At 45.1% G+C, this 27380-nt stretch overlaps 1 protein-coding gene across 2 annotated transcripts in view; it reads left to right on the plus strand.

Annotated features, from left to right (window-relative positions):
• Window positions 1–27380, plus strand: part of ZFYVE28 (zinc finger FYVE-type containing 28) — a 270674-nt gene that overhangs the window by 223600 nt on the left and 19694 nt on the right. Inside the window, exons 9-11 of one of the 2 annotated variants that reach the window (XM_063924675.1) lie at window positions 8196–8294; window positions 17173–17327; window positions 18438–18554. In XM_063924675.1, the coding sequence (XP_063780745.1) occupies window positions 8196–8294; window positions 17173–17327; window positions 18438–18554 (371 nt within the window). The remainder of the gene's footprint in view (window positions 1–8195; window positions 8295–17172; window positions 17328–18437; window positions 18555–27380) is intronic. The other variant, XM_063924685.1, reaches the window with a different exon arrangement.

Below are 27380 nucleotides of genomic sequence, written 5' to 3' on the forward strand. Positions count from 1 at the left end.
CAGCAGAAGATGGAGAGGAAGCACTGGTGTATCTATAATGGTTGCAGTGTGTGCGGTGCACACGGGCCCCTGGGTCCAGGGGGGCCCACCACGCACACCCTGCACCCATTTTTTCTATACTTACCTTTCCGGCGTCCATCGGTGCCCATGTGGGCCCCCTCCTCTCCCGTAGCCGGCAGCGCCGCTGCTAGTGCACTGACCACTAGAGACTCTGGCACAGTGCCAGAGTCTACAGTTCATGCGCTGTACTCCGAAAAAATGGTGTGGCGGAAATTTTTTCGGAGTCCTGCGCATGCGCTGGACTCCGTGCCAGAGTCTCTAGGGCTCAGAGCGCAAGCATCGGCGCTGCCGGCTAGCGCAGGGGAGGGGGTGCACACATGGAGTCTGCACACGTGTCCCCTCCTCTCTTGAGACACCTCTGGAAGGAAGGTAAGTAGCATATAGTGTGGAAGTGGAAGAAAATGGGTGTGAGGAGAAAGTGCAAGGCAAGAGAAATAGTGGTTTCGGGAAAGGTGGGTGGTGAGAGTAAATGTTAAAAGGTGGGGCGACAGATATAAAAGGAGTAATAGGCAAAGAAGAAAACAGGATAAGAGAGACATATGGGCCTGGGGGTGACATGGATACATATAAACATAAACACTGGAGCTTTGGGGAGGTGAACATTGTGACACACACACACGGACCTGAGGAGCGACGTGGTGAAAAACACACTGGGACCTGGGGGGGGGGGGGGGGTGTCATAGGAATGCATGGCGACACACATCATACATGGGAATGGGGGGGGGGACATGATAGCACAGACAGACGCACACTGGGTCTTGGAGAGGGAGACATGCTGACACACTGGAGGGAGGGGGAGTTGACAAACATACAGGAGCTTGGGGGGGGGGAGAGGGGGGACACAGTGACACACAATTTTTAGGGGAGGACATGGTGACACACTGACCTTTAACACTGACTGCAGAAGTAGTTTATGACAGGGAGTGTAGCATGTGTAGAGGGGGAGCTGCTCCCCCTATGGAAATGAGCACGAGGGTCACCATATTTGTGGATCCTGAGTAGATGTGCTTCCATTGCCCATCCCCCGCTCATTCTGCAGCTGCATTTGCGTATTTGGGGTGCGGGCGGGCAGGGCAATATGTCATCATCGGCGCCGGCATCCGTTGTCCGGCCACATTTAAAACAACATTTAAAACTTTTTATTTTTACATGATAATAATGATTTAAATAATATAAAGGCTAAAGCAGATACTTATGACACAGAATTGGTGTCATAAGTATCTTCTCTGTATTATTTTAATCATTAAGGACAGGGGAGGCACTGTCTCCCCTGACTGCACATCCCTGGTGTACACTCCAGGAATGTTTTGGACAGGGCGCTGACCACAGAGGAGAGCACATCTTCATTTTAAAGGGCAAGATTTTGTACATGATGTGTTGCTAAAGCTGAAACAATTATTGAAGTGCATTTATGGGGAGTAAGCAGTTAGTGCTATTATTTTAATGGGGGTGAAAAAGGGGGGTAGGCTTGAGCTTTAACGCCTGGGGCTATTCAATTACAGCCCCTTTTTCACGTCCATTAAATTAATCTGTTTTCAGGAGCTATCCAAAAGAATCCGGGATAAGTTCTTGGACCTATGTATTAACATTGTTGCGGCACCCAAAAACAGGCTATTTATTGGGGGATTTCTTTTCGGGTCTCTGTAAAAAAAAAAAAAATGTCCCTGTTAAGTGCAGCCTGCGTGCGGACTTTGGGGACTAATTTCTTTTCTTTTTTTACATTTATTTACAGTTTCTTACATAGCGCAGCATATTCCGTTGAACTTTACAATTGGAAACATCAGTGATAACACAAACTGGGTAATAACAGACAAACATAGAGGTAGTAAGGCCGTGGCCGCAAGCTTGTAATCTATATGGAAATAGTCAGGATACACAAGGATAGGCGCTATCTATAGAATAGCTGTCCCACCAGACTGCAAAGACAGTCATGATGGTATGTTATTAGATATGAATGCTTCTAAAGTTTATGTGGGCTGTTCAGGTATTTGATAGGCTTGCCTGAAGAGGTGAGTTTTCAGGGAATGTTTGAAAGTTTGGAGACTAGAGGTGAGTCTTATTGTGTGTGGGAGGGTATTCCATAGGGTGGGTGCTGCCCGCAGAAAGTCCTGCAATTGTGAATGGGAGCGAGTAATCCGTGCAGATGAGAGACACAGTTCTTGAGCGGAGAGGTTGAGTTGGGAGATTTTTTGAGCTAAGCAAAGAGATATATGTTGGTGTAGTTTGATAGTTTTATATGTTAGAAGTATTTTATATTGAATATGGTAGACTGTGGGCAACCAATGGAGCGACTGACAGAGGTGCAGCAGAAGATGAACGTCTTTCTAGGAAGATAGTAAAAAGATTACACCTGCATGAAAATGCGCTCACAGGCAGCAGAGGAATGGATATCCAAAGAGGGGTGTTACCCTCACCCCAATGAAGCTATCAAATTACTAGTAAAATTTGGATATCCTATCTCCTGCGCTCTCCCAGTTCACTTATTCAAAGAAGGAGTAGACCTTTACTTATCTTTAAAGGCCGGTAATCTCTCTCACGTCCCACTTCCTTCTCAATAGATTTCAGTATGAGTGATAATGGGTGGTATGTGTCCAATAATAAACCATGTAAGAGAAATAAAACACAATCTAGTGTAATACCATCATAAAAATCCCTTCGTTAGGGACAATGTACCATAAATTAATTAATTTCAATCTCTAATGAGTGTGATCCACACATATGTATAAAATACAATTTCTTTAATACTAAAAACAGTTCCAGTCATGGAATACAATTCAATCACATGGGGATATGGCATATATCCACTTTTACATCCAATAATTTGTGAGGGTGGCTTCCTACCAGATTTGGAAATTTTGAAGTGCTTATAAAAAAGCTGTGCAGATGTTTCAGGAATTCCGGGAAAGGCAGCTCCAATGGTCAGCACCCCGTCCTCTCCTCGTCTGGTACGTCTGCCACGAATCCTCACTGTCTTTCTAGGAAGATTAGCCTCGCAGCTGCAATCAGAATGGATTGTAGTGATGAGTCTTTTCTTGGGAAGACCAGTAAGGAGACGATTGCAATAATCAATGTGGGAGATGATGAGAGCATGGATTAGAGTTTTTGCTGTGTCTTGTGTAAGATATGGTTGCCATTTGGATATGTTTCTTAGATGCATGTAACATGATTTACAGTCAGGACAGTTCAGAGTCAAGGATGACTCCTAGGCAGCGAGCTTGTGGGGTAGGGCTGATTGTAGAGTTGTCAACAGTTATAGATGTATAGCTTGGTAACTACTCTTGGCTGGTAGGAATATTAATTCTATTTTGGAAATGTTGAGTTTGAGGTGGCGAGATGACATCCAAGATGAAACAGCAGAAAGGCATTCAGTGACACGGACCAATACAGATGGTGACAAATCTGGGGAGGATAGATAGATTGGGGTAGCATCAGCGTACAAATGATACTGAAATCCGAAGGAGCTGATTCGTTTACCAAGAGATGAGGTATAGATTGAGTAAAGCAGAGGACCTAGGACTGAGCCTTGCAGTACTCAAACTGATAGAGGTAGCGAAGAGGAGCTGGATTCAGAGGAGCGAACACTGAAAGAGCGATTAGATAGATAGGATAAGAATCAAGAAAGGGCTGTGTTCTGAAGACTTAGGGAATGAAGTGTTTATATGAGAAGAGAGTGGTACACAGTGTCAAAAGCAGCAGAGAGATTTAGAAGAATAAGAAGTGAGTAAGGCCTTGAGATTTAGCAGTGACCAGATCATTCATTACCTTAGTCAGAGCTGTCTCTGTGGAGTGTAGGTAACGAAAGCCTGACTGAAGTGGGTCCAATAAATTGTGGGAATTAAGAAAGTGTGTGATGCGAGTGTAGGTGAGTTTATCAAATAGCTTGGAGGGCCATGGTAGCTGAGAGATGGGACGGTAGAGAGAGAGTTTGGGTCACAATTGTGCTTTTTTTTTATCAGAATGGGAGTAATCACTGCATGGTTGAACAGAGAAGGAAAGATACCAGTAGAGAGAGTGAGAGAGATTACAGATGTTAGTTAAGGTTGGGATGAGTACAGGAGACAACTGACCTGTGAGGATATAGGATCAAGAGGAACGGTAGTAGAGTAGGAGTATGAGAAAAGTGTTGATACTTCATCTTCACTAGTGGGATCAAACGGTTCAGGTAGGGAAATGAGCAGGTCACTGGCTGAGGAAGAGCGTACTATTTCATCTCAGATGTTATCAATCTTGTCCTTGAAGTAGGAAGCAAGTTCTTGTGCACTGATAGTAGCTAGTGAAAGGGGGGAAGGTGAAGAAGGGATTTAAATGTATTAAAAGTCCTTGGGGTTGGTGGCATGAGAAGAAATGAGAGATTGGAACTATGTTTGTTAGGCAGTGTCCAGGGGATTACGATAGTTGTTGTAGGTGGTCTTGTATGTGAGAAAGTCACTTGGATTCCGAGATTTACACCACTAACGTTCTACTTTACAAGTTTTTGTAGGTGTCTTGTTGATTTAGAGTGCCACGGTTGGCATCTATGGCTACGTGGAATGTAATGGGCAACCGGAGTCTCGTCATCAAGCGCTCTCTACAATTTGGTTCAGGTGGGATACAGCAGTCTCAGGAGAGGTAAATGTAGAAATTGGTGAGAGCAGTTGTTGCAGAGAGGTGGAAAGTTGTGGAAAATTAATAGTGTTAGTATGTCTGCTGGTTAGAGGAGGCTTGCTTGATTTCAGTGTTACAGTATTTCTGCAGGTTAGAGGAGGCTTGCTTGATTTCAGTGTTACAGTATTTCTGCAGGTTAGAGGAGGCTTGCTTGATTTCAGTGTCATAGAGTTTGGAGTAGTGGAAGAGATTGAGAAGGTGATAAGGTTGTGATCAGAGAGGGGGAATAGCCCTGGGGGATCAAATAGTGGGGCTAATTGAATTCCCCACAATATGTGTACATAGACCAACTGCATATCATTTTGTCCCCCAAACGTATAATGTCACTTACAGTAGTGCCCCCAGTTCAAAGTATGCCTCACAGCAGTGCCAACATCCTGTACTGAAGGCAATCTGGAATAAATATATGTACCTTATGACAGTGGGAGTTGGAACTGGTTTTGAAACACAGGGGCAGATGTATTAACCTAGAGAACGGATAAAGAAGTGATAAAGCAGTGATAAGTGCAAGGTGATAACGCACCAGCCACTCATTATGGATTTAAATTATGACAGTTAGGAGCTGACTGGCTGGTGCGTTACCACATAGCACTTATCACTGCTTTATCACTTCTTTATCTCTTCTCCAGGTTAATACATCTGCCCCACAGTTTGTTGTTGGCCGGGGTCTGAGTGCTCTACATCTGGATCAGCAAAACATTATTCCAGGCAGCTCTAGATTCACCTGTACAGATACAGAGCAGAGAAGTGACGTGCAGTGAGGTCATTGGGTGGGGAGGCACTGGCTAGTGTTAGGACCAGATTTACACACACATACATGAGCCCGAGGGGACATCTTTGTATTACTCTAGTTCTTTTTATAGTTAAAAAACAAACAAAAACCTGGAGAATACTGGAGTATGACAGGTGAGGCTCTGCCTATCCTGACCGCATAGCACTGTTGCAGAGGAGCCATTTTCTTGTGCATTCTGGAGAACAGTGTACATTTTAAATACACCAATGATTTTTCCCCTGGAGCAATAATGGGGCATGTATACTTTTACAATAAAATTACTAATGGCATGGTTGTGATGAGTTAATCAGCACCCATCCCAAAATATATATATATATATATATATATATATATATATATATATATATATATAGGCTGCTGGGTACAATATGTACACAACAGGTCTTAACTGAACTGACCACACTGTAGAGCTCAGTGTTGCAGGCTGTGCAGTCATAAGCTTCACTTGTCATGTGCACATGGCCCACACAGGGCACATCTGCGGTGTTCTCAGGTGTCCAGAGGTGATGTGTACAATAATACAGAAGGCTTCCAAAGAAAAGTCAAGTCTGTGTAGGGTGCTGACCGCCGCTGAGTGCAGCTTCACAGACAAAAGGTTACGCCACCATGGGTGCAGAACTAACGTCAGGAAAGCAGCATTCAAGCCCTGCCCCACAGAGTCTAGTAGGCGTTACAGGGGAAATTAGCCTCCAATGCTGGCTCCTCTGTCACCATGGCGCTGCAAATAAAGGCATTCCTTAGTTTAAAAAATGGGCAGCCCTCCTATTGATCCGTGGCATAGACCCCCTTACACACACTAGGCTTCATGCACAGCGCCACCTGTTGCAGGTGTTATAGAACAACAAAGCTGCTTCATTTTGGCCAAACCTGGAGACAACTCCTCAGTTATGCCATGGGGCTGGATGTTTCTTACAGTCTCTACACACTTACCGATTACACGGAGCCATATGAACGATCTCGTTCATATCGCTCAGTGTGTAGGCACCAACTATGAACAATGCACAGCCCCGCGCTCATTCATCGTTGTTGCCGGCTCGTTTAAACATGCAAGCTAATATGGACAATATCGTCCATATTAACATGCAGGGCTATGGGGCCAGGTGACGTCAGGGAGTGAAGAAACTTCTCCCGCCGCCGGGTCAGCCGTATCGGCCGTCGGGCACCTCGGCCAGTGTGTAGGGCCTTTAACAGTCTGCCCCCCTGACGACAACTGTAAAATATTACAAATGTTAATTAAAAAAAAGAAAGGACTTTTATGCAAAATACCCTTGCTCATGCACATAAACATGTAGGCAGCCAAGACTGCTGTTGCTACCGGAAACAAAGCAATAGCTTACGTAAAATACGCACCATACTGTAAGTGAATATATCTGCGACACACACTACTAATGTAGTTTCTGATACAAAACTACTTACATAGGGACAGATCCAATTAGCTGTGGGGTTTACCCTGCCGCTAATGGTCGGCTCGGACCTATTCAGTTAGGTCCAGCAGCCCACACGTAGCAAGGATCTTTTCCTGCAGCCTGAGAGGAAGAATCTGTGGTAAATGCACCCACTGGAATTTAACACGTGGGGAAACTCATAGGTTCCAGAACTTTATGGGGAATTGATGGGTTAGTGCACAGGGTAAAACCCACATATAAACGGATGTGCCCCATAGCCTGAGATCTGCTCTTTCTTTATTACGTGCAAGGAAAATGGCCCCACATCTATAGAGCACACAGTGTGCAGCAACTTACACAATATAAGAATTAGAGCGACACAACTTTAACACAAGGAATGCAGCTAATGTGACACAAAGGCTAAAAGCAATATATAGAAAAATGTTCACATCCAGATACATTGTTTAAACTACAGTATGTAATTGGTTATATAAAATGACCTCGTTATAGACAACCACAGCTGCACTCTTGGCAATTTGTCAGTGGTCGTTATGTTACGTTGTGGCCTATTTATCAATTTAGAGGTTCAGTAAACGCCCTGCAACCTGCTCATGGCAACTAAGGACCGGGTTTCAGTGTTGTCTTTCAAAGATCTATGATGTCACTTCCTTTTCTGGCACTGCTCATGTGCGGCAGTGTAATGCAACAAAAACGTACATATGGAGCCAAGCTCTGATACGGTAAGTACTGTATATCTGTGTTTGGTAAATAGGGGCCACATTCCTCATTCACAAAAATGGAGACTGCCTGTTTTAAGCGCTAATTAGATTTAAGTAAGAGGGGCTTAATAAATGGGTCCCGTATACAGTTAATGCATAGCAGCAATTTCTGTTTTTATCCTACAAGTAAGGCTTTTTAATTCCAATTATATTGTTATAATTTTGTATGTTTGTATAGGAAGGTATGTATGTACAGTGTGTGTATGTGTATATATAGTCCCAAAGGTGCACTCCGCTACACAAATGATAGGGAACAAGTATTCACACATAGGGGCACTCAGCCGATATATAAAGATCTGGGCTGTAACTGGCATTTCACAATAAAGCTATTTGTTCGTTACCAGTGAGGATGACGAGGGCCAGCACAGTGCTCCGCACGGTAGGAGAACGCTTCCTTATTCCCTACAGACACAGCGAGTAAGTGTCCTGGTCCACACGTCCCCTTTGTTGTCATTCAGGATGAGCTTGTTACCACTGTGCGTCTCATGTCCGTGTTCCCCGCACTTCATGCTGTTTCCATATTCTTGTTTTCAGTTCTCAGGATGACATGCTTGGTTCTCCCCTCAACTCCATCTCCAGCAGTGACTTTGACAGTGTCACTACATGTAGTCTTTCCAGCATTTCCACACTGAGGTAATGACGTGTAACACAGCCATCTTGCTCCCCTCACGGTGCACTGCCGGATGGGACCTTCTCTAACATCTTTCACCCTGTCCTGTAGATATCTTACAACAAACGTGGAGACCCTTTACTTTCCTCCGTGTCATCTGTCCTTCTTTCCTTTCCACAACAATGTTTTTTTTTTGTATTTTTGTTTTTTGTTTTGTTTTTTTGGGGGGGTGATATATAATTACTTTACAAAAAATGACCTCTAAGATAACCATTTGTGTTTGGAAATAAATGTAATGTACTGCGTTGCTGGGCACAAGGGCAAGGCATGTGTTCATGGATGAATTTAGACAATAAGAATAAAAGCTTTGTCAGGTGCAGAGTTCCTGTTCTCTACCATTAACGTCTCCAGGAGACGGTGGCCTCTTGGTACACACTCCAGGCGCATCACACTGTATGGGCCTGATTGCGTTCATAGTGAGGTACAACATTTTGCAAACCGTTTCTAGGTAGCTGCTTGTGCTTTGGACTCCCAGGTGGGCAGCCAAATTAAGTTTGTTCCTTTTGGGTTGGCTGAGGTCCAGTGTGGCCAGTGTCAGTCATCCTCTTTGTGGGTGGGCCAGAGCTGTGAATGCAACAATCATCGCGCAAGAGCATTTGGTACAAAGAATGAGGCTTGCATTGGTAGCGGCTGCTGGCCCGCACTAATAGCCCAGCTTCTCTGTAAGGGTTCCGCAAACCTCCTCTTCCTCTCTCTTCTCTTGTAGGTAACTTATGTACACTGTGGTTGTCTCTGTAGTGGGGGATTATAAGGGGTCATTTTTTGGTTTTGTAAATGCACGAATGTGCCCACAGGGTTACCCTCATCCCGCTTTATGTATATGTTCTATGTAAGGGGTGGGCACTGCCGATACAATTTTGCTGTTAGGACATGCTGGGATGTGTAGTGTCACAGTAGCTTGAGTGCCACATATTGCCTAACCCTGTTCTATTTAATGGTGTACAACACATTTACTCTGTGCTGTACCTGCATTTATATGTAATAGTCCTAACTGGTACCTGTGTCATAAATTCTGCAGACGTACCCAGACATGCATCCATTTTATTCATTTTAGTTGCAGACAGTGGCGGGATCCCCCCCCCCGCTTGTGTCACTGAGACACACTGCCGCTCAGTCCAGGGGCAGCGTGTCGCGGCGATCTGGCGGCGTGTTACGGACTTCAAACCAGCCGCCGGTTCGTGAGCCAATCAGAGCTCGTGGACCGGCAGCCAATCAGGAGCCGCCGGTCCGCGAGCTCTGATTGGCTCACGAACTGGCGGCTAGTTTGAAGTCCTACACGCCGCCAGACATAGCCGCGCTCTCCTCCTGACACCCTCAGAGCCGGGCAGAGAAGCAGCAGCAGCGGTAAGCAGCTGCAGCACTGCTGTGGGGGCATTTGTATACCTGCTGTGGGGGCATTTGTATACCTACTGTGGGGTCATTTGTATACCTGCTGTGGGGGCATTTGTATACCTGGCACTGTGAGGGCAATTGTATACCTGGCACTGTGGGGGCAATTGTATACCTGGCACTGTGGGGGCAATTGTTTACCTGGCACTGTGAGGGCAATTGTTTACCTGGCACTGTGGGGGCATTTGTATACCTGACACTGTGGGGGCATTTTTGGATCTGGCACTGTAGGGGCATTTTTGGATCTGGCACTGTGGGGGCATTTTTGGATCTGGCACTGTGGGGGCATTTTTGGATCTGGCACTGTGGGGGCATTTTTGGATCTGGCACTGTGGGGGCATTTTTGGATCTGGCACTGTGGGGGCATTTGTGGATCTGGCACTGTGGGGGCAATTGTGGATTTGGCACTGCACTATTGGGGGCATATGTCTGTGTATCACGTCTCATTTTAATTGGCCACACTCACTAAAGGACTGCGGGCATTACTACAGGCAACATTACTACTGGGGGCAATACGGGCATTGCATAAGGGGCACCACTACTATGGGGTCTATATAAGGGGCACTACCAGTACAGTGGACATTGCATAATGAGCGCTACAACTGTGGGCATTGTATAAGAAGCGCCACCTCACATGCACCGAAGCCGCACGCAAATGTACTTCCCCTTCCATGGTGCCCCCCCCTATCATTTTCTTCTGGATCCGCCCCTGGTTGCAGAAATCTATTAACAATCAATCTGTCCTTCCTAGTGTGATTATCTTTTTAGGGATTTTTTTTCTCTTTCTATTTTTTTTTACTGCAACGTTTGCTTGACTTTAATGTGTCTTCACAGATTAATGTAACTAAAAAATGTAAATCGAGTTACTGTTCAGTCCTACCAGAAGTTGCAGTGCAGCTTTGTCTAACAATAAGAGCAAAATCTTTCCTCACAATTTGAAGCTCATTATTTAAAGGACTATGTTGGTGGTCATACGCATATTGTAGAATCCTGCCATCTGTATTAAAGGCCTGTTACCTAGGAGACTGCAAAGAAGAACTTAAACACATTTCATTGTTCAATAGATCTTTTTCAGAAAGTTATTTCATTAATTGTGCCTGCTGCATTTGCTCTATAGCCTAATATCCTGTTCATCAAAATCAAGGCTAGACAAAGCCAATGAGTCAGGTGGCTCCTACTCTTATTTTCATTTGTTATTTATCTTTCTGGGTGCACCTCTTTCCTAACTAATTAAAAAGCCAGCCTGGCTGGAGACGGCTCATGAAATGTACTATAATTTGACCACTCCTGACCCGTTTTATCTCTTCCTCACCTCATCTAACCCGAACACAATTCTTCTGCCTCTGTGCCTTGTGTGTTGAACCGACTTACCAGACATCGTCCAGATGTATCATGGGTTTATCTCCTTCACTACTCCTGTCTGCTGTGCTTGTCATCTAACCACATAATGTGGATATGTGTATTCCTTTCTGGGTTTCAGCCTTTCCTCTCCTAAGCCCAGATTTATCGAGCCTTGGAGAGTGAGAAAGTACCAACCAATCAGCTCATAATTGTCATTTTTCAAACACAGCCTGTAACATGGCAGCTAGGAACTGATTGGCTGGTACTTTATCACCGTGCAGTGTATCACTCCCCAAGGCTTGATAAATATGTGCTGTAGTCTACTAACGGTAAACTCTTATTTTCCTAACCGTGTTTTCCTCCATCAGCCGCTTCCAGTCTGCTAATAGCAAGCGGTGGTGACTTTCTCATCTTAATGCACAAACCCCCAGTACTAGTAATTGTGGCATCTCTAACAGAAATCTCTTACAACTGTCACTCTTCCATCCTCCCCCTGCAATATAGCTTCTGTAGTGACGTTACCCTGACCTGGACAGTGCACCAAATGGCCCTCCAGCAGTATCTCTTTATACTGTGAGCTAACTGCCATCAGCCCATAGGATGCGCCTAATGCAGTCACTAGCCAGGTCTGTACGCATTAGGACTTCTCATATACTTCTCTACAACAGAAATTAGAACAGTATATAATGCAGATGGGGTAACGCTTTTATTTAAGGGTTTTAGGGGTACATTTACTAAGCAGTGATAAGAGCGGAGAAGTGAGTCAGTGGAGAAATTTCCCCATCAACCAATCAGCAGCTCTGTATCATTTTATAGTATGAAATTATAGATGTTACTTCAGTGCTGATTGGTTGCCATGGGCAACTTCTCCACTGGCTCACTTCTCCGCTCTTATCACTGCTTAGTAAATGTACCCCTAAATAACATGTATAGTATTACAGAGATCAACCTCTCTGTCACCAGGAGGTCTATTCATGAAGCGGTGAAAAAAGTGGAAAAGTGAGCCTGTGGAGAAGTTGCCGGTGGCAACCAATCAACTGCTCAGTACAATTGTATAGTATGCAAATTATAAATGTTACTTCAATGCTGATTGGTTGCCATGGGCAACTTCTCCACTGGCTCACTTCTCCACAATTTTCACTGCATCATGAATAGACCCAAGGTCACTGATGCATAAATGTCATCGCAGTGAACAAGGTCATTGAAGTCGCTTATTATGCTTACAACAAGAAATTGTGGTCATGTGACACATACTAGATCTTCTTTTTTTTTTATATATTTTAAAGTTTTCTCCAGCTATTAAAGGCTGTGCAGGATCTATTACCCTCATGTTTTATTCTTATATTGTGCTATTGATCATGCGATAATCTTGACAATTACAGTGTTTAATGGTTCTGCTACCTTTTAGAAGAAGAAGAATCCTTTAATAAAATAGTTTGTAACCTATTTACTTATTACCTGGAGATGTCAGCAGACATGTATCCAGTAACTAGGAGAGGATTGTAGTGTGATATTTGATCCCATCTCTCTTTCTTATATGCGGGTAAGTCGCAAGGTCAGTGGCGCACCATACAGGGTTATTTGGTGCGATTAGAGCAAGGGTGCTTGAGAACATCTGTACATTGAGAGATACATACATATCAAGTGATATATGAGTATTTATGGTATTCCTGGCTGTACCAGGGCAGGCAGGAGAGGCAGCTGCCTGAGGAGCAGGGATCTGCATAGGACAACAGCTGTGATGGGGCCCATGGCATATTTGCCTTCATTTTGCACCTATTAAGGTTCATTGGAGAGGAAAACAAACCTTTATATATCCATTTTCATTGGTAAAGTCATGTTGGTGGAAGTAGTACCCTTATGCCCAGCTCAGGGGCAGTTAAATGGTGCCAGAGTGTAACTTTGCATCTCTTGTCTGAAGGGCAGTTAAATGGTGCCAGAGTGTAACTTTGCATCTCTTGTCTGAATGTGAATCAGAAACGGTTCACATGGCGGCCTTAGGAAACAGATCGGAGGCTGTCTGTGCCATCCTCTGAGGCTGCAATCAGCTCCTTGTTATATCTTAGCTGATTATTCTGGTGGTTTATAGGGGGTCTTCTCTGTGAATTACCTCTGTGTTCCCTGTTGGTTTTTAACGTGACCTTTTATTACCGTTGCAGTGTTCTGGCTGGTTTGTCTTTTGCACTCTTTAGTTTTCCTGTCTTTTACACAGTACAACTAATATTCCTGAGAATGCAGTTCACTAGGAGCCCAGTGCCATCAGTGAGGCATGAGGCACAATGTATTTTTTATGCCCCCTGTATGTGTGGGCAGTAAATGCGCTGTAAAAGCAGGCACAATGGGCAGCTTTAAGCTTCTGAGCAGATCCACTAAAGCCACGGAACCTGGTGTGACAGGACTGCCGGGATGTTAGAGTACTGTACCAAACTATCTCTCCTGACACCGACATCATTTGAGCTTCGTTATTGATTAAATCTCCCCTTATAGCTATAGCACTGTAGAAATCCTATAGCCTTTTGCTTCAGAATCACGGATCAATTATTGGCAGTCTCCTACACTGCGCACACTGTCATTTTCCAAGCGTCTTCCATGGAGAGGCTGCTGGAGAGAGATGGCAATATCCTTCTCAAGCATCAGCTTCTGCCATGGTAACCTTCAGGGGGTCCAAGCTGCGAAAAGCTACTCTTTGGAGTTTAGTACCTAGAGGTCAGACTGCAGACCCCATTGTGAATAATGGGAACTGCGGTCTGCAGTACTGGTTTGCCTTTTGCAGATGACATAAAATCATGCAGAAGCTAAAGATCCATGTAAACCACTGCAGTGCAAGCTTCCTGCCGGTAGAAACGCTCTTTATGTGCTCTTTTCCTGCAATACAAATGCATCTTAAATGCAGAATTGCAATGCCAGTGTGTACGTGTGTGTTACTGCGTCAGAGTCTCTGTAGACAGTAGTACATAGAATAATTTAGTAGGTGTGACCATGTTGTTTTTATGATAAGTATTCCGCACACTCCTTTTATAATGTATGGGCTCTACTTATCAAACATATACGCACTAGTTTGCCTAGGTTATTATAATATGGAAAATGAGAATCATTCAGTAAGACTGAAAAGATGGGTGATTCCCTGTGTGAGGCACGGGACAGTTACATACAGTACACCCAAATACGTGAGCTGTTTCTATACCACAAATAGATTTTACTTTCTGGTGTCCAAGTCTTAAATACTTTATTGGTCAAAAATTTATACCAGAATAAAATTCACTACAGTAAACCGTTCCTTCTGGAATTAATAAAACCCTGAGTTTTTATTCCAGAAGGAACGGATTACTGTAGTGAATTTTCTGCCACATTTTCTACCTGCAAAGTATTTAAGAGTTGGACACCAGAAAGTAAAAACTATTTGTGGTTTAGAAGCCGCTCGTGTACTTGAATGTATGTATACCAGGTGCGTCACGCAGAGAATCACCCAAATACAACACCAAGTAATAAATAATAGGAGATGTTGCTACAACATTCCTATTACAGTGAATATACCAACATTTTGCCATCACTGTGATTGCTAACAATGAATATTGTATGCAATCTACTAACACAAAGGCACACATACGAGTTTCAGGAATTAATCAGATCTGTGTATATAAGGCAAGGGTGAGTTCATGGTGGACGCATTTCTTCCTGTGCAGGTTACAATTGCATATACCAGTATTACCAGGAATGCAGCTCGCAGATTGCTCAGGTAGGAAAGAGACGCAAGTGCCAACAGAGCTACAAATACAAAGGTCCGGAGTGAAATGTAGATTAAAGGCAAATATATGGCACATCCGTGTACATCCAGTTCTGTCACGTCGGCTGGTCAGAAAGTTGGGATGTATGTTCCATAAACGGCCACCCTGCCACACACGCCAACCACTGGCACACATGCCAATGGATGGGTTTTTGGAGGTGCAATGCCTAGTGCCTCAGAGGTCCTAGACCAGTGATAGGGAACCTTTGGCACTCCAGCTGTTGTTGAAATACACATCCCAGCATGCCCTGCTACAGTTTTAGTATGGCCAAATAGTAAAACTGTACCAGTGCATGCTGGGATGTGTTGTTCAACAGCAGCTGGAGTGCCAAAAGGTTCCCCATCACTGTGGACCTAGACCAATCGTGTCCTCTTCTCATGCCAGTTCAAAGAGCTGCAATGTTGGAAGATGTGAGTGCAATGTCCTTCACTTAAACCACCCACCTCACATTTCTGCGGCCTGTATAAAAGCCCTCAGACTACACCCTTGTAGCTTTTTATATGGTCTGCTAACTCCTCAGTCGCTTCTAGTAGCCTAATGATGTAAAAGTGCTTCATTTTAGATGCAAACCCTGTATTGAAAAAAATAAACTGAGTTATTGTATCACTACTTCAGTAAGGAGGAGCACACGCTCCCGCCAATTCCTGCAAGCACCGCCATCTTGCTTCACAATCCCATTTCCTTTCCCTGACAAATGGGAACGACTTGCGCATAGATCTGGCAATGCACAGTGGGCCTTTTACTCCTTCTAACGACCTCTCCTGTGTTAAACGCCGCCCGCCGCCTGCGTTCCCGTCATTATCGTTTGTCACGGTTCCTTTTCCCCACGGCTGAGTGTACATACGGAATGGCTCTCCAAAATCATTACATAGCTCTTTTAAAGTTGTATTATTGGTCTGAGAGGGGCTGAAATTGAGCCCTGCAGACAGTTTCTATGTCCGCTTCGTGAAATTACTAATTATCTGAAGTTGCTAATCCTCTTAATGACAGCATACTTTGTGCTTACTCCATCATGGATGGTTTGGAACGCTGGCCTGTTACTTGTTGTAACATTGATTTCAGGATTAGGCAGCAATAATAAATATGTCTATTATCCTGTCCTTGTAAGGCGGCACAATTTATTGATCCTAATTAAATCACAGAAGGAGTTCTGTATGCTGGCCTCTATTACGGACTTATACTAAGGAGGCATACATACATTATTTGTGCGAGAGCCGTATTTTATACATCTGTTTTATAGATGACAATCTGGCGTAACAAGTCTGTAGTTTTATGTATGGATTGTTCTAAAACGTGCTGTGCCATGACACATATTACACTTCTGATATCAAATCCTTCGTTTAATGTTCCACTCTGTTGTAGTAAGCGAAACAGGAGTCTAAACTGATATACTGTATAATCTATGAGTTCTGACGTCATCCGTTTTATAATCATGGAGTTCTGATGTCATCACTTCAGTGTTTATTAAGAAATCTTTTGCACGGAAAGAAATACTGCCCTCCATACTCTGGATATATTTTGGATATCTGTGGCGTACAGCCTTGTGCTTTTATGTGGGTACAGATCTCCTCTGGGGAGGCGGTCAACATCCCGCTGGACGGGATCCCGGCGGTCGGAATACCGACGCCGGAATCCCGACCGCCACAATCCCGACATATTCTCCCTCCGTGGGTGTCCACAACACCCATAGAGGGAGAATATAATAGTGTGCCGAGCGTAGCGAGGCACCGTGCCCCAAGCGTGGCGAGCGAAGCGAGCCTGCAAGGGGCTGCGTTCCGCTCGCCACCCCTGTCGGGATTGTGCGGTCGGTATTTCGACCGCCGGGATCCCGTCCAGCGGGATTACGTACTGATCCCCTCCTCTGTGATGTCTGATTATAATGTACAGTAGGGAGCTCATTATTCTACCTAGTAATGGGATACCATCTTTCTCTACTTCTTATTGTAGAAAGCTTCCTCTCTGTATTAGGCAATACACAGTTCCCTGCACCCTATTATAGTTACTGTGAGCGTAGAGTTCTGCGTTTGGGTGCCGGCTTCCCGGCCCAGGTGTAAGGGGTCCGGTTACAGGGAGGCAATCTGTGTGGTTATTGGAATCTCATCCTGAGATTGTCACATTGTGTCTCCTGTAATCACAGCTGAGGAATGGCATATGTCAGGCTTGTTATACTGTGACAGAAATCAGTATGCCTTCTTATCCCAGAGCATGCGAGCAGTCCTGACCTTTCCGTAGCATCTGTAATAATATATCGCCAGACGGCTGGCTGGCTTTCACGGCTGGTTGTTTGTATTATTATTATTATATCTTACCTTCATGTCTTCTACAGCAGCGTGATGACCAGCTCCTGCTCATCAGATGACATTGATCAAGAGGAAATTCAACAGGCTCTGCGTGCTGCGAAGATTGCTTCCAGACAAAAGATCAGATCCCGTTTCCACAGCAGTAATGACCTCATCCACCGGCTCTTTGTCTGCATCTCAGGTGCATCTCCCCCGCTTCTCATCAGTGCTCAATACAGCGACCAGATGGGACACTGCAAATCTGTGCACAGAAGGATTCCTATAGATATAGCACCAGGCGCAGGTTCCTTAAGACATGCACAGTTACTGACCTACAATGATACGGCTGAGAAGTTTGGTGCTGCCAAACGTTTCCTGAGCCAAAGTATCTTTTATTTGATTCTAAGCACCCTGCTGCAGAATGCATTGATTTTATCTTCCTTGAGTCAGTATGTGCTCTTTAGCCACGTACTTCTATCATCAGATGATTGTTTTATATGAACTAGTATAAGACCCACAGCCAGTCCCTGGATAAAGCTATATTCAGTGCACTGTACACAGGCTATCCAAGGGCAACAAAAGTAAGAGAAGCCGGCCTTTTGGTATAAAGGTAATGGTGAAAGCATTATTAGTTGTTCAGTATTACAGGTTTCAGCTTGCCTTTTAAACAATTAAAATGCTTGGTAGACATTATGTAATGGATAATGGAAAGTAAAATCCCACCACCAGATCTTACTCCATCCTCTTCAGTATCAGCAGTTTACATTAATATCAAAAAGTCTTGGCCCTTTTTGTTTCTAGATAAAGATGTTGGACACTTCTTCTCCATAATACCTCCTAGACACTTGCACTATTGAAATGCCATTGGCCAGGAGATGCGGAAGGGGTGAGAGGGCATCATGTAATTTTATGTAAGGGTTAGATTACCACCGCACAATATGCAACATCCTCTTTAGCCAGAATCACCACGTTCCTGTCTAATTGATGTTGGGGCCAGTCCGGCAGCACTGAGCAAACTATTGGCATGGTGAGGATCTCTTAGAACAGTGTAGAGATACATTCTCTATAGGGGGAATTCTAAAGCTACTATTGATCTCAACACTGTGTTGGTGTGTTAATGCAATTCAGGTCCGTCATAGTATTTTGGGGAACGATGGTATTTCAGGCTTGGCAGAGATAAATCTATATACCAGGAAAATCGCACCAGTTTGTTTCACTGAACCAAAATAAAGATTTCATTAGTATTAGGTTTTATGTGTTTATTGTGTTTTTTACTTTGGCTTTTCTATTCATGTTCTTGGACGGTCCGCAGGTGTTGCCGATCAGTTGCAGACAAATTATGCAAGCGACTTGCGAAGTATTCTGAAGACTCTGTTTGAAGTCATGGCCACCAAGCAGGAAGTCGACGATAAAGGGACGCATAAGAAAGGTAATTCCTTTTGTAAGGCATCAAAAGAGCGACCACCAAAATGCACCACTCTCAGTGTCTTAATGTGCTTTAGGACGGTCCGCCTTTAGAACCACTGTATTAACTAAGATGAGATTTTCAAAAGTCACCTTTGGGTTTGGCACGGTCAAGGTTACTAATGACTAGATAGGACTGATTCAGTGGAGCTGTGTGAGGACCAGACTGCAGGATGGTCACCTTTTTTTTTTTGAGTTGGTTTGGAAAATGGAAAATGCCTAAGTACTTTAAAGTCTATTGGTCAATGGAAGATGGACTGGAAAGTAGATGTCCCAAAAGCAGTGAAAGCCAAATAATTCTGGTGAGGACCAAGGGGCAGAATTATTGAAGCCTCTAAAAATAGAAAATGATTGTGTTGCACATAGCAACCAATGACATTCTAGCTACCATTTCTGTATAGCGTCCTAGAAAATGATAGACAGAATAGGATTGGTTGCTATGGGCAACTCATCCATTTATGTTTTAATAAATCTACTCCGAAGTCTAAGAAGTTGGCATGTTGTTGGCAATCGAAAGTCTTGTGTTGAATAGTTATGGAAGCCAATGTGCAGGCTTTTGTTTTTTACTATGACGGTTGTGGTCACCAATAAAATCAGGATTGTACATTGAGCGGAGATCAGAAAAAGTAGGAGTGGATACTCTAGAGGAGATATTGTTGATGTCCATTGCTACTAAAGCGGCAGATGGTAGATCAAGGCGTCTGCAAGAGTAGAACTAACCAGCCAGCCACAGACCGTATGCATGACGGAGTAGGGGAAGGGGAAGACTTAGAATAGGATTAGTATTTCAGAGTTAGACCCCTTGGCAGTGTAAATAGATGGGTTATATCTACAGTGGGTAAGGACTGGGTTAGGATTTTTTATTTATTTTTGTAGTCTAACCATGAAAATGGGATTAAGATAGAAAATTCTGCTTTCGTTCTACAGATTTCATAACCTCTTATTGTGCTGGTAACACAGTGGCAGGATACCTCATAGTTCTGATGATGTTGGAAGAAAGGTTATTTGCATTCCATCTACCAGGCCCAGTCCTTTTGTTTGAGCAGTAGATAAAAGAACTATAGAAGACGCAGGAAAAGGCTACCATGAAGAAGAAGAATTAAACTATGGTAGTTAATGGTGCAGTTCCAGCTGTTTAACCACCTTAGAACATTCCTTTTGCCTTTATTTGCAGTAGCCTGCTTGGCACATGGGCCTTAATAGGTGTAGGGCCACTCTGTAGAATCAGAACATCACTGGACTCTGAAAGTCAGAACTATTTGGTTTAAACCTGTATAGAATATCTATAAAAATGCAGACTAATGATAAAGAGTTGTAGGATTATAATCTGGTGCAAAATTATTATCTTGTCTGTATCAGCTATTGAACGAAGACCTGTTGCTGGCTATAATGTTACATTTAAAAAAACAACAGTTTTTTAAGTAGATACGATCTTTTACAGCACCATGTGACAAATAATGAGGTACAATGTATGTCTGCTTGGATTCATTAGACCACACTGCCCTCTTGTGTGGATAGTTCAGAACTACTGGGAGGCATTTCTTGATTATTGCGTGGACCTTAAATGTAATGTTTGCTACTGACAGATGTGTGTCAAGACTTGGAGGGGATAGCTAAATCTAAAGGTTTACCTAGGGAACCAATGGACGATGTATAATGGAAAAGAGCAGAGCATAACAGCTGAGGAGGAAAGGGTACACTATAGGAGAGATATGAGTGATATATAAGAGGAAGAGCCTTTATCACGGACCCTGAGTGGAAAGAGAACCCAAGAGAGGGGGGAGAATGGCCACTCTGCTAAATGCTGCTGAAGACTTTTATAAGAAGATTATGCAGAGGATCGACATGATCCACATCTCCTCGGCTCTTGTACCGCTGATCTCTGATACAGGCATCACACCACTAACTTGGACGGACCATGCTGGGGTCTACCTTCTTATAGACATATATCGCACACCACGTAGGACATACAAATGGCGTCTTGACGATTCGCTCCTACAACACCCCTCAGCACTAGAGGAAACTAGACTGGCGATCACACACTATTTCACCGAAAATGTGTCCCCCGACATTCCACTTAATGTACTTTGGGAAGCCCACAAAGCCACGATTCGCGGCGCCTTACTAGCAAAATCGTCGGCAATTAAGAAAAAAGCCGCACAGGAGATATCCTCCCTCGAATCAGAAATAGCCACCTTACTAGCCAAACATAAAGCATCCCCCAGTCCGTCCCTGCTCACCCAGATAGATTCTCTCCGGGGACAACTCAACACCCTTCTTTCCAACCGCGCGGCACTAATCCTTCGGAAACTGCAACAACGTTTCTATGACAAAATGGACAAAATAGATACCCTATTGGCCAACAAACTACGTCGTAAACAGGCGTTGGGTGCAATAGATAAATTGTACTCACCACAAAGGGGAACCTATACATATGACCCTGAAGTGATGGCCGAAGATTTCCGTCTTTTTTACAGCTCCCTTTATAACCTTCCTGACCTGTCCCCGTCATCTCCCGACGAATCTGGGGGGGAGCGCCCATATATGTCTGATATCCCCCTCCCGACTCTCTCTGGCAACCAGGTAGAGGCCCTTAATAGTCGAATCTCGGAGGAGGAGACAATAGCAGCCATACGATCTATGCGCTCGTCGGCCGCTCCGGGTCCGGATGGTTTCACAGCTCAATATTATAAACTCTTTGCGAAGGAACTGGCCCCACACCTAACTTCCCTATTTAATGGTATCCTCGAGGGCGCCTCCTTTCTGCCAGAGACAACCCAAGCCGACATAGTGGTAATCCCAAAGCCCGACAAAGACCCGACTAGTTGCTTGAACTATAGACCAATTTCACTGCTGAATATCGACCTAAAGATATACGCGAAAATACTAGCTAACCGTCTGGGTCCCTTGATGCCCGGCCTGGTCCACCCGGACCAGGTCGGCTTTATCCCTGGACGCCAGGCGTCAGACAACACTAGAAGGGCCATAGACCTAATACATTCAATTCAGAAACGGAAATCTCCCTCTCTTATACTGGCTCTTGACGCAGAGAAAGCCTTCGACCGTATATTGTGGTCTTTTGCCTTTGCAGTCCTCGACAAAATGGGATTCTCCGGAAAATTTCTAGAAGGGATCAAAGCACTCTACCGCTCCCCATCGGCCCGGGTTATGGTTAACGGTGTCTCCTCCTCCAGCTTCAAGATAGCCAATGGTACCAGGCAGGGGTGCCCCCTCTCCCCTTTAATCTTTGCACTAGTCATGGAGCCCCTAGCAGCAAAGATCCGCAATAACAGTACTATTCATGGAATACCCACAGGCCTATCCGAACATAAGATAGCTCTATATGCCGACGACATCCTGATCTCCCTCACAGACCCGGCCCAATCTCTCCCCGCTCTCTTATCTGAGATCAGCTCATACTCCCAGTTCTCCGGCTATAAGATAAACGTCAACAAAACAGAGGCCCTCAACTTTTATATCCCGGCAACTCTCAAACAAGACCTTCAAAACTTCCTCCCGTGTAACTGGTACACAAAGAAAATCAAATATCTTGGTGTGTACCTGACCCACCATCACCACCAACTTTTCCAAGCAAACTACCCCCGCTTACTACAGACAATAAAGGAGAACCTGGTGGAATGGTCTAGCTATTTTATATCATGGATAGGCAGAATTAACTCCGTCAAGATGAGCGTGCTCCCTCGACTCTTGTACTTATTCCAGACCCTCCCGATTTATGTCCCTACCTACGTCTTCAAGTCCCTACAACGCCAATCCTCCCTCTTTATATGGAATCACAAACGTCCCCGTGTCAGACTTAAACTGCTTCAACGTCCCTCCAGAAACGGAGGCCTGGGTATCCCGGACTTTAGAAAATACTTCTACGCTGCGCAACTTGCGCAGTGTGCACAATGGTGCAACGAGGGTGGGACACGGAAGGTTTGGGTGGGGATAGAGGCGGAAGAAACGGGCCTAGCTACACTATCCTCTTTACTGTGGCTTCACCGAAACCAGCGCCCGCGTGCGGCCCTATTACACCCCATAGTAAGTCGTTCACTAGCGATATGGGACCTGACAAATAGACGGTTCAGTTTGGCACCACACCCATCCCCCCTAATCCCGTTGTTTCACAACCCAGCCTTCCCTCCAGGAATGAGTAGAGCCACACATACATCTTGGCGTTCAGCTGGTATTCTATACATTAACGATATCACATCCAATGCCACCTTCCCACAATTCGTAGATATCCGTGAAGGAACAGTAATTCCCTCTTCAGACTTCTTTCGCTACCTGCAAATTAGACACTTCCACTCCACCAAAACCAATACACTACTCCACAGACATCTAACCCCCTTTGAATATATTAGTTGGAAACGCACCAACACTAAAGGCCTCATATCAGACATATACACCCTACTGGACGACCACCCCACTACATTCCGTGCCCCTCATGAAGCGGCATGGGAGAGGGAACTGGGAATTACCATAGATAATGAAGATTGGGTAGATATATGGGACAACGCGACCTCTAGCTCTATATGTGTGAGAATCAAAGAAAATATCTACAAGTTAATATATCGATGGTACTATGTCCCCTCTCGTCTACACACTATGTTCCCAGACACTTCAGATAGATGTTGGAGAGGCTGTTCGGATATCGGTTCGTTCTTACATATCTGGTGGACATGCCCCAAACTTTCCAAAATCTGGAATGAACTCATTACTTTACTCTCGCGCTTGTTTGACACCCCAATTCTCCCTGACCCCCAATACTTTTTGCTCCCCATGACTCTCCCAACCCTCAATAGACAACAAAACAAACTGCTCCGACACGTAGTCTCGGCAATGACATGCCAAATAGCCATGGACTGGAAGAACCCGACCCCCTCACCAATGCCGGTGATAATATCCCGGATATGGTATGTCCACAAAATGGAATATATGACCGCGGTCATACGTAACACCTCAAAACAATTCGACAAAGTATGGTCCCCGTGGCTAAACCTACAACAGGCCTCCTCCCCATTTATAACCTGACACGGTAAGCCACAATCCGAACCACCTCCTGCCCCCGAAGGCCACCCCTCCACTCCCTATCTATCCCCCCTCTCTCTATTTCCGACTGGAGGCGCTCAGCCTCCTACGCTTATCTGTACCTTTCCACTCGCTCTATGAGTACCCTTCTTTTCTTATTTCTCCTGCCGACTCTCTATGACGGAAAGCCACTCTGTTGCCGAGAGTACCCCACTACATATGCCTTAACTTCAATCCCTAAATATGGGAAAACAGATTAAAGGGAAAAAAAAAAAAGGATCCATTCTGTTATTGTTATAATCTACTGTAATTACATTTCTCTAACGTCCTAGTGGATGCTGGGGACTCCGTCAGGACCATGGGGAATAGCGGCGGCTCCGCAGGAGACAGGGCACAAAAGCAAGCTTTTAGGATCACATGGTGTGTACTGGCTCCTCCCCCTATGACCCTCCTCCAAGCCTCAGTTAGGTTTTTGTGCCCGGCCGAGAAGGGTGCAATCTAGGTGGCTCTCTTAAAGAGTTACTTAGAAAAAGTTTTTAGGTTCTTTATTTTCAGTGAGTCCTGCTGGCAACAGGCTCACTGCATCGAGGGACTTAGGGGAGAGATTTTCAACTCACCTGCGTGCAGGATGGATTGGATTCTTAGGCTACTGGACATAGCTCCAGAGGGAGTCGGAACACAGGGCTCGCCCTGGGGTTCGTCCCGGAGCCGCGCCGCCGACCCCCCTTGCAGACGCTGAAGATGAAGAGGTCCGGAACCAGGCGGCAGAAGACTCTCAGTCTTCATCAGGTAGCGCACAGCACTGCAGCTGTGCGCCATTGTTGTCAGCACACTTCACACAGCGGTCACGGAGGGTGCAGGGCGCTGGGGGGGGGGGGGCGCCCTGGGCAGCAATGTATAATACCTGTATGGCGAAAAATACATCACATATAGCCCTTGAGGCTATATGGATGTATTTAACCCCTGCCAGATATCTAAAACTCCGGAGAAGAAGCCCGCCGAAAAGGGGGCGGGGCCTATTCTCCTCAGCACACAGCGCCATTTTCCCTCACAGAAAGGCTGGTGGGAAGGCTCCCATGCTCTCCCCTGCACTGCACTACAGAAACAGGGTTAAAACAGAGAGGGGGGGCACTGATTTGGCGATATGTATATATATTAAAATGCTATAAGGGAGGAACACTTATATAAAGGTTGTCCCTGGATAATTATAGCGTTTTGGTGTGTGCTGGCAAACTCTCCCTCTGTCTCCCCAAAGGGCTAGTGGGTCCTGTCCTCTATCAGAGCATTCCCTATGTGTGTGCTGTATGTCGGTACGTGTGTGTCGACATGTATGAGGAAAATATTGGTGAGGAGGCGGAGCAAATTGCCTGTAATGGTGATGTCACTCTCTAGGGAGTCGACACCGGAATGGATGGCTTATTTATGGAAATTACGTGACAATGTCAACACGCTGCAAGCCGGTTGACGACATGAGAGGGCCGGCGAACAAATTAGTATCTGTCCAGGCGTCTCAAACACCGTCAGGGGCTGTAAAATGCCCATTTACCTCAGTCTGTCGACACAGACCCAGACACGGACACTGATTTCAGTGTCGACGGTGAAGAAACAAACGTATTTTCTTTTAGGGCCACACGTTAAGGGCAATGAAGGAGGTGTTACATATTTCTGATACTCCAAGTACCACAAAAAAAGGGTATTATGTGTGAGGTGAAAAAACTACCTGTAGTTTTTCCTGAATCGGATAAATTAAATGAAGTGTGTGATGATGCGTGGGTTTCCCCCGATAGAAAATTATTGGCGGTATACCCTTTCCCGCCAGAAGTTAAGGCGCGGTGGGAAACACCCCTCAGGGTGGATAAGGCGCTCACACGCTTATCAGAACAAGTGGCGGTACCATCTACGGATAGGGCCGTACTTAAGGAGCCAGCTGATAGGAGGCTGAAAAATATCCTAAAAAGTATACACACACATGCTGGTGTTATACTGCGACCAGCGATCGCCTCAGCCTGGATGTGCAGAGCTGAGGTGGCTTGGTCGGATTCCCTGACTAAAAATATTGATACCTTTGACAGGGACAGTATTTTATTGACTATAGAGCATTTAAAGGATGCATTTCTATATATGCGAGATGCGCAGAGGGATATTTGCACTCTGGCATCAAGAGTAAATGCGATGTCCATATCTGCAAGAAGATGTTTATGGACACGACAGTGGTCAGGTGATGCAGATTCCAAACGGCACAAAGATGTATTGCCGTATAAAGGGGAGGAGTTATTTGGGGTCGGTCCATGGGACCTGGTGGCCAGGGCAACTGCTGGAAAATCCACCGTTTTTTACCCTAAGTCACATCTCTGCAGAAAAAGACACCGTCTTTTCAGCCTCAGTCCTTTCGTCCCTATAAGAGTCATATCTGCCCAGGGATAGAGGAAAGGGAAGAAGACTGCAGCAGGCAGCCCATTCCCAGGAACAGAAGCCCTCCACCGCTTCTACCAAGTTCTCAGCATGACGCTGGGACCGTACAGGACCCCTGGATCCTACAAGTAGTATCCAAGGGGTACAGATTGGAATGTCGAGAGGTTTCCCCCCTCGCAGGTTCCTGTAGTCTGCTGTACCAATGTCTCCCTCCGACAGGGAGGCAGTATTGAAAACAATTCACAAGCTGTATTCCCAGCAGGTGATAGTCAAATTACCCCTCCGACAACAAGGAAAGGGGTATTACTCCACACTATATGGTGGTACTGAAGGCTAGGTGAGACCTATTCTAAATCTGAAAAATTTGAACACTTACAAGGGTTCAAATCCAGATGGAGTCACTCAGAGCAGTGATAGCAAAGAACAAGGGGACTATATGGTGTCCCGGGACATCAGGGATGCTTACCTCCATGTCCCAAAATTTGCCTTTTCTCACCAAGGGTACCTCAGGTTCGTGGTACAGAACTGTCACTATCAGTTTCAAGACGATGCCGTTGGATTGTCCAAGGCACCCCGGGTCCTTACCAAGGTAATGACCGAAAGGAGGATTCGTCTTCAAAGAAAATGGACGACCTCCTGATAAGAACAAGGTCCAGAGAACAGTTGGAGGTCGGAGTAGCACTATCTCAAGTAGTTCTACGACCGCACGGGTGGATTCTAAATATTCCAAAACCGCAGTTGTTCCGACGACACGTCTGCTGGTCCTAGGGATGATTCTGGACACAGTCCAGGAAAAGGTGTTTCTCCCAGAGGAGAAAGCCAGGGAGTTATCCGAGCTAATCGGGATCCTCCTAAAACCAGGAAAAGTGTCAGTGCATCATTGCACAAGAGTCCTGGTAAAAATGGTGGCTTATTACGAAGCGCTTCCATTCGGCAGATTTCACGCAAGAACTTTTCAGTGGGATCTGCTGGACAAATGGTCCGGATCGCATCTTCAGATGCATCAGCGGATAACCCTATATCCAAGGACAAGGGTGTCTCTCCTGTGGTGATTACAGAGTGCTCATCTTCTAGAGGGCCGCAGATTCGGCATTCAGGATTGGATGCTCGTGACCACGGAGGCCAGCCTGAGAGGCTGGGGAGCAGTCACACAAGGAGTGTGATCAAGTCTGGAGAATTCTCTCCACATAAATATACTGGAGCTAAGAGCAAATTTATAATGCTCTAAGCTTAGCAAGACCTCTGCTTCAAGGTCAGCCGGTATTGACCCAGTGGGATAACATCACGGCAGTCGCCCACGTAAACAGAAAGGGCGGCACAAGAAGCAGGAGGGCAGTGGCAAAAC

The sequence above is a fragment of the Pseudophryne corroboree genome, chromosome 1, assembly GCF_028390025.1.
Source record: "Pseudophryne corroboree isolate aPseCor3 chromosome 1, aPseCor3.hap2, whole genome shotgun sequence".
NCBI lineage: Eukaryota > Metazoa > Chordata > Amphibia > Anura > Myobatrachidae > Pseudophryne > Pseudophryne corroboree.